The sequence below is a fragment of the Brachyhypopomus gauderio genome, unplaced genomic scaffold (assembly GCF_052324685.1).
Source record: "Brachyhypopomus gauderio isolate BG-103 unplaced genomic scaffold, BGAUD_0.2 sc67, whole genome shotgun sequence".
NCBI classification, from domain to species: Eukaryota; Metazoa; Chordata; class Actinopteri; order Gymnotiformes; family Hypopomidae; genus Brachyhypopomus; species Brachyhypopomus gauderio.
Genome location: NW_027506888.1, coordinates 1553874 through 1562116, shown reverse-complemented (window position 1 = coordinate 1562116; position 8243 = coordinate 1553874). Strand labels below are relative to the sequence as shown.

Sequence of the window (8243 nt, the reverse complement as noted above, 5' to 3'; positions counted from 1 at the left end):
AACCAATTGCACACAGTCAGGATCATATGTGATTTTAACCAATCACACACAGTCAGGATCATATGTGATTTTAATCAGTCACACACAGTTAGGGTCATATGTGATTTTAACCAATTGCACACAGTTAGGATCATATGTGATTTTAACCAATTGCACACAGTCAGGGTCATATGTTATTTTGATCAGTCACACACAGTCAGGGTCATATGTGATTTTAATGTCACACACAGTCAGGGTCATATATGATTTTAATCAGTCACACGCAGTCAGGGTCATATGTGACTCTAACCAATAACACACAGTTAAGGTCATATGTCATTTTAACCAATTGTCAGGGTCATATGTGATTTTAACCAATCGCACATAGTCAAGGTCATATGCGAGTGGGTCGTATTTTTCACAGATCTTTTGCAGGGAGATTACACACCCGAATTACATGAAACAACGTTGCAAACCTTTTTTCTTCCTATCTCAAAAAGACACTGCCATTTTGGAACATTTATGCAGGGACACAGTTATGCGGGGGAATGTGATGGCTCTGGTCATTTGCTGTGAAGTAATTGGATGCAGCGGTGTATCTTAAAGACTTCACAGTCTCTACCGTGGTTGTAGTTCTTCCTCTGGGTCAGTGTGGTGGTTGTCAGGGAGTGGGTAGTACCAAAAAACCACAATAAAGAGTCCTGCCTTCTCAGGGCTGACCCGTCTCGAGTCCTGCAGCAGGAGGGAGTGGAGCAGGACCAGGATGTGGTGTCAGCAGGGACAACCAGGAGGAGGGGTCTCTGTTCCCAAGAAGGAACCCGCCTGTCTTAGTCACATGGAAGGGAACGTGCGATTATAAAACATTAAGTTACACACCATGTGCACGCTTGTTTTAGACAATTTAGCATCACGTAACCTATTTTTATTCTACGATGACAGTTATTGCATAATTACAACTATTATTAACTATTACTGATGGTGGAGAAAAGCAAGTATATTATGAAATAAACTTTTGAATTAGAGGGAATGTTTTGTCATTGCCTGGACATTAATGGTATGGAAAGATTTGTATTGACACATGAAGGAGGAACAGGAACGTGGATCTGCATAGTTGTGACGTCTGAGGATGGAGATGCGCGCGAATAACAGTATTCAGGATGTCTATAAAATAAACGCACATGGAGAAAACAAAGGAAGTGAACAAATATACGTCGAAAAACAACATGCTGGGACTCTAGTGTTGTGGTCTAAGCAGGAGCATGTTTGGCAAATCCTTAATGGAGAGTTAGGCACCGTCACCGTGAAGCTCTGTACATTTATGACGAGATATGCGCGTGGGTTGAGCACACAGAGGTTATAGGCCTATATTTTCTATAAGAAATATATAGCCCTGGCAGAAAATACATCATACTGGCCTTGTCACATAAAGGCAAAACAATTTTAAATGAAGTTAAAATGGTTGAGTCCTGCTCGGATCTTAACGTTAATAATCAGATTCATGTATTCTAAGTAAATCAATGGTCTACTTTTTAAACAACATGCATGGACGTTATGTGTTACAACCCCTGTTAAAAGCTTAAAGTAATAAAAATTTGTTGCATACAATTAGTAGTTATAAACGAAAGGAGCATCCATGATCCTGTAATGCGATGGTGAAGAATGTTCAAAGGACTGATTCGGCTGCAAACGTTAGTGAACATCAGGGACATGTTTAGACGAAGGTCTAATCACGTTTTATAATTTGATTTAATCACTCCTTGCAATGAATGAGAGCGACAACATCGATATAATCCTGTAATAACAGTGTTAGGAATGTTCGTGCGCAATCGGTAGCTATTCTGATTAACTGATTTTTGTCCAGTAAAGCTGCTTCAGACGTTAGTTTCACGGTGTACGCTGACGTTGCAGGTAACCACGCATTCTGAGCTTGGGTTCTGAAACGCAAAATCCTGAGTTTCCACAAACTTTAGTAACGAGCAGAGATTTGTTAACTCAAACACTTGGAATATGCCCCAAGACTAAACTTCCAAACGTTCTGCTTGAATAGAAGTAGTCACACTTCTTGATGATGATGATCTTAATCTCGTGCATTTAGTTTGTAACTGGCTGTTAATTGGTCTATTAATTATTGTGAAATTTGGAAAGGTTTGTGTATTTTTTTCCCGTCTGTAAAAATGTTTAACCTGTTGAAACCTGGTTTTTGTTGTCACATGGGGATATTTCTTTGTTTATGGAAGTTGGTGAGGTCCGTACAATTATCTAGGCCCTGATAAATAAAAACATAGAACTGAAGGAAGCCGCGCTGATTTTTCTAATATAGATGCGTGTCTCCATGTGTGTGTGCATTATACTGCCTGTGCAACACATAACTTTCAAGGTCGTGCGATCATATGCATATGTGTATAGGCTATTTATGGAAGTTGAGAAAGGATGTCTGGACACTGACTTGGCCAAGTAGATTCCGTTGGAGATAAAGAGGCAGGGTTTCCCAAAAGCACCGTGAAACAAAGAGCATCTTTAAATGGCTGAACGAGCATTAAACGAAACCTCTTCCTCATTCAAGATGTTCTTAACACTATGGTTATTTTGGGAAGTGGGGCCCAGACAACTAAAGACAAAGAAAAACACGTAAATGAGCACGTCCCAACACCACAGACACACGCGAGCACACGAACGTGCCCCCGAACTACACATACATGCACCCACTTTATATATGTAGGCCTACATATATATAAAACATTTATTTAGTTATTACATATATATGCTAGTAATAAATACATTGCCTATATTGGCTAATAACCAATATTGTCTTTAATATGGTTGTCATTTTTATTATAATTAACATTCTGTCTTATTGTTATAGATATATCCTATGCACCGCCTTTGATCATTATTTTAATTTCCATGTGGGATGGGTGTAATTCTATGACAACACAAATGTAAATTCGTCATGTAAGAAAAAAAATCTTGAACTGAAAGAGTGGCGCAAACTTATGAATTTGATTACTCTTCTAAAGTGTTATGAATAAACCTTTTATTGGGGTATATGCCACGAGATACCGTTCTGGCTTACAAGTAATTTGCCACAGGGTGAGGCGTTGCCGTGAACAAAATATAGCGCAAATTTTCACCACAAGGTTACTCACGAACAAAATGGCCGTGGCCACTAGAGAAAGAGGCGGAGTGTAATTAAAGGACTCTTATCGACGCCATGTAAACGTTTCCTGTATCCAGACTGATAGAGGAAATCTTCATGCTTTCCTGGCGGCATCCGGTGTGGCGCTATATCGTAATCAGCACAACCCGGAAAGGCGCTGCCGAAGAAGAGCCTTTTAAAGTTTTTTTAAGCTGAACATTCTTGTTGCAGTAGTGGTGAAGAGTGTCTTTACTAACCTTTCTTTTCCAACATAAAACGAGATCGACCCAGGAGCAATAAGATAATGCTCAGCAGAACAAATAAGCGATCGGCGGATTCTGTAGTCCCTTAAAAACCATTTGCACCACTAACACCGAGAAATGTTGTCAGAGTGCCATCCGTAGGATAGAAGACCGAAAGCTCAGCCGTTTTCCTTTGCCGAGCTGACTACTAAAGGGTTTCTAATGGAGTGTCTTTACGAGATAGTAGGCCTAGCCGCCGTATAAATGTATTGTTTCATTTCTAATATGCTATATCAACTCTATTAAATAACTTGAGAGAACAGTGATGTTCCGTTACTGATAACGTGCAAAGACTGGAGGTGGGTTGCTTTAAATGAATAACAAATCTATCAAAGATTATCTGTGAAACGCTGACAGCTATGTGGGTAGTTTATTGTAGGCTAAAGGCACATGAGTAAAAATTCCACCCACCAACTTCTACGTCGAGAATATTAGGCCTAGGTTGTCTTGTTGCAGGGTTTTTGAGGAGTCTTCTAATACATTTTATATTAATAGTTTGGTCAAGTACGGTCAAATCCACCATCGGCTATTCGATTTTAACATGTTTTATTAACATCGTGAGATTTGTTAACAGGTGTTTTGTCGAATTCAACACCCCCGCCGTGAGATAAATCCCCTAGCTCAAAATCAGAGGTATAGCCTATAGTTGGGACCAATTCATGTTGACTCCATGAGTTTCATGAATGTAAGCCATTTAAGAATGGTCTATTTCTCGGCAGGTGGTCTGACAAAAAAAGCATCTCCTTGCAACTTTTCGTTTAAATTTTGCTGATCCTACTTCAAAATCATTTTAGCCATATAGACAGAAACAGCCAGTTTTACTGATGCAACACCATACAATTAAATATTAATTGTATATGCATGTCAGAAGATGCTGAATTATAATACTCTCAATATTAAACATAACAGGATGCACTGCTGTCAGGACTCGTCAATACAGGTTTTCTAACAGACTGAAACAGGGACAGCATTCACATACATAACTCCATCCAGAAAGCCGTAGGCCTACTCGAGAAGGGGACACATCTCACGGCGGGAGTGCTGAATTCGGCAACTTTACAACTTTAAGAGGTATAAGATCAAATGATGGGTAAAAACACAATAAAAATAATATAGACTAATCTTATTAGCTTCATGCCAAACGACATATTTCACATTTAGTCATTTAGATGCATTACCAGATCTGCCATATCAGATCTGAAAGTAAACGCGCAGCTTTAGTGCCGGAGGGAGTCCAAAAATATATAATAGGGCCTACTGTTGCGATTCAACGAGTGGCGAGAATAATAAAATGGTGAATCAGTTTGAGAACCCTAAAACCGGTAAATGGAAGAGAGGATGACAAGAAAACGGGGTGCGATTTCAAATAAACGTCATCGTTACCATAGCCACAGAGATTTATTTATTTATTTTTGAAAACCGAAACTTGTGCCTCCTCAAACACTTGAGCGAACTCCCGCTTTCGGTCCGCTTTGGTCCGTCCGGTGCCAATTCCCACTTAACTAGTGATTAACTCAAAAACATTGCTTAACACAGAAAGGTGCGGTTAAAAAAAGTTCGTGTATGAGCAAGTTGAGAAAGAACTTGATTACTGGATCCACCCACGAAAAATTATTTTCCTGAGAATTGCTGACACAAACGAAAAAGATCTCCTGACTCGCTGGCTGAATAAGGCATTTCAAGAGACTGAATGAACGGTTGCAGATTAATACTTTTCTTTCCTAGCCAATGGAAAACGTTGCACTGGTTAAAATAATCAGTATTACAAATGCATCATTTGATTCAATCGTTTAATGTAAGGCTGTTTTACATATTGAGGTTGGTAATTCACATAACTTCAAAATTATTTTAAAACACTTTTCAAACGTACTGGATGGCAGGATTTGGGGCATGGGTCCATTATTTCTCCACAATGCCTTTGATATTTTGCTCTTATTCGAGATACAGCTGTGCTGTCAGCAGCATCACGGATCTCGTCTCGTCACTACAGATATTTGACACGGAGAAGTATAAAGCTCACCAGTATTCATTGAAAATAAAACCCCACTAGGCATTTTTTTTTGTTGAAGTTCAACACCATACACTTTTATATTTTTCCCCAAGCTGCACGGGCGCTCTGCCAGGCTTTCTGTAATGCCGTAAATTTGACTAGTCATTATATGAGCAAGAGCGCCCCTGCTGGACAACCTGGTTGGACCTCTGGCTTCCACCAAGTTGGGTATGAAACTAGCTCACTATCAAATTCGTACAGTGTATTGTCCTTCTGTCAAATCAGACATATTCAGATTAATAGAAGAATTCAGCGCAATGTTTCTGTATAACGGTTTGTAAGCAGCACAGCTCCATTTGATTTCAATCACACGGGCAGGTTTAACACAGACGTTAGCCAGATGAGTTAACTGTTGGGACTTTGAGGCTGGCATGAAGACCAGCGCACGGCGCAAACACTGACGGCTCTGATGGTTTCATACCCACACAATACCAAACTGATGTCAGCATCCACGTGACATTCTGTGTGTCACCTCCATTTCATATCTTTGTTTGGATTACACAGATAAGCTCAACTAATGAGCTAGATTTCAATTCATGGCATGTGAAAACATTTCTTAAATTCATAACGTCATTCCCCTGCTATGCTGACAGGACAGGGAATAATCCAGAAAAATCCGGAAAAGGGGAGTATAAGCAAAAGAGCCGGAAGGTGGAAGGTTAGTCGTGGTCGAGGTCAGAAGGCACAGTGCAGCGGGTCAGCGTAGACAGGTACAGGGCTGTGGTCGCCATGGGAGACGCACCAGCTGACACTTTCAGAATGGCGAGAAGTCTCGTCGCTGCCATGGCAATACCCTCCTCCGTCTGAGTGTGAGGGGAGGAGAGAGATATTGCTTTTACAAATCTCGAGGTCTGTTAATAAGTGCCTCCCCTTCCCCAATATGCACCTGGTTTAACTAGTCAGCTAATGATCAACCTCTGGACTGAGCAGGGTCAGAAACACAAGGCATAATTAAGTTCTTCCAATACACAGGCTTTGTACGTCACTGTACCCATGAACCCATATTTGAGAACAAACACTCGTAACGTGCATGAGATGTGTCGGCACAGCCTAGGTGCATTTCCACTTTGTGTTGTGGTGCTGCATATTCCGCACACTGTGTAATGATTTGAATCTGGTGTTTACGGTGGTTGGGTCACCTGCACACCACATGAGACTGTTTTACTGTACCTGGTGCTCTGCGCAAAGCACTGGGCAGTGGTGCAATGCAGCTAGTCTCCGCACACTCGACAGACGCTCCTGAGAGACAGTGCCACAACGCGCTTGGGGAAAAAACACACACACACACACACACACACACACACACACACACACACACACACACACACACAAACAAACACCCTCTCTCACTGAAATGCGAAGAGAACACACTCCTATAATAAATCATATAAACCTGACAGGAGAGGTGTCATTCTCATAAGACACAACATTAACTTCAATAAGACGCATTAATTACCATCGGTAACCACAAAGCACACCTTCCCGAGGTAGTAATCCGAAGCCAGGTAATTCAGAGAGCTCTTCACTGCCTGCAGACTAGAGACACATGAGAATGCTATCGCAGGTATAAGAAACTGTGATACAGCCTGTATGACAATATAGAGGGAAAGATTATCAAACAGACCCATAGGTGTCAACCCATATGGTCTGCCCATATAACATCTCTTTGTTTTCTTTTCTTTTTTTGGGTCAATTATCATAAACAGTTTTACGGCGCTCATATTTCTCTTTCCTTTCTTTTGTATTGTGCAAGTAAGCGACATGTTTTGGTTGTGTGTGCCGGAAAGGTCAACTGTTTCACTGTAAAACTTTATGAATGCAATTTCTGATTCTGAACTTGTCACCAACGTGAGATATATTTCTTAATAAATAATCAATAATAAAAATCTAACATTGTTCTTGTTAATAATTTCGAATAGTACACTAAGTATTAATACATATAGATGACTTTAGCAATGAATTTAGAGGTTTATTCACTGGTTTACACCAATGTGAACAAGCATGTAAAACCTGCATTCGTAGCCACGGTACCTGCGTTCAGACCGCAGACTGGCAACGAACACAACGAGATCAACACGTGGACGAGTGTCCCCGTTTTCAAGAGGAAGAGGTAGTTTTCGAGCTAGTCGCCTGAAACGAAAGGAGTTTAATATTGGATTAGCACGTTTTAGCTTAAATGCGCGTCAGCAATACACCAACACTTCGTAAAAGACAAGCTATTCCACCTTTAAGACGTTAGCCGGGTTAGTTCGTAAACTGATACGTGAAGGCTGCAAATCCCGGGATACGGAAGCGGTGGAAAATACTGACATGATTACCTGATTATAGTGCGAACGACTGTAATTAAAAACGGCCAGCTTTTCAACTCACACATTCACGTTGATGTCTTTTTCTTGTTGAACTATGGCGTCGGCCAGTTTCGTCTGAAAATGCTCCTCGTTTTCAATCAACTGCCATGATGATAAACACAAAAGTCACAGCGTGGTCGACTCGTAAACAGCTGACGGCCATCTCCAAATAAACAACGTAGCTAGGATTCGTTAACATACACAGGAAACGCGGATAAGCAGGTTAACTACTCACGAGAATCGTGGCGGTATTTAGTTCAGGAATTTTGTTGTAAGGTGTTAGTAACGCCATATTAAATATTTTGGTTTCTAACTTAAGTTTACACCAAATCTACACCACATACGCGCGTAGATCCCGCCGCTTCTTTTCAAAGGCGCCGCCGTTAGCGCCGCGAGTGTTCAGTGGAGTACGCGGTGCTGCCCCCTGG

The 8243-nt window shown here is 40.9% G+C and overlaps 1 protein-coding gene across 3 annotated transcripts; it reads right to left on the bottom strand.

Moving 5' to 3' along the window:
- Nucleotides 1–5182: 5182 nt before the first annotated feature.
- Nucleotides 5183–8238, bottom strand: pane1 (proliferation associated nuclear element). Of its 3 annotated transcripts, none has more exons than XM_076989334.1 (6): nucleotides 8051–8238; nucleotides 7838–7917; nucleotides 7478–7597; nucleotides 6924–7003; nucleotides 6638–6729; nucleotides 5183–6270 (listed from the first exon to the last, which is right to left on the bottom strand). In XM_076989334.1, the coding sequence occupies exons 1-6, from the start codon at nucleotides 8105–8107 to the stop codon at nucleotides 6127–6129; spliced, it is 573 nt and encodes a 190-aa protein (XP_076845449.1). In that variant the 5' UTR covers nucleotides 8108–8238; the 3' UTR covers nucleotides 5183–6126. The 3 variants fall into 3 exon arrangements, with proteins under 3 accessions (XP_076845449.1, XP_076845451.1, XP_076845450.1); XM_076989335.1 differs by having other exon boundaries at nucleotides 5185–6270; nucleotides 7499–7597; nucleotides 8051–8228; XM_076989336.1 differs by lacking the exon at nucleotides 7478–7597 and having other exon boundaries at nucleotides 8051–8237.
- Nucleotides 8239–8243: the final 5 nt, after the last annotated feature.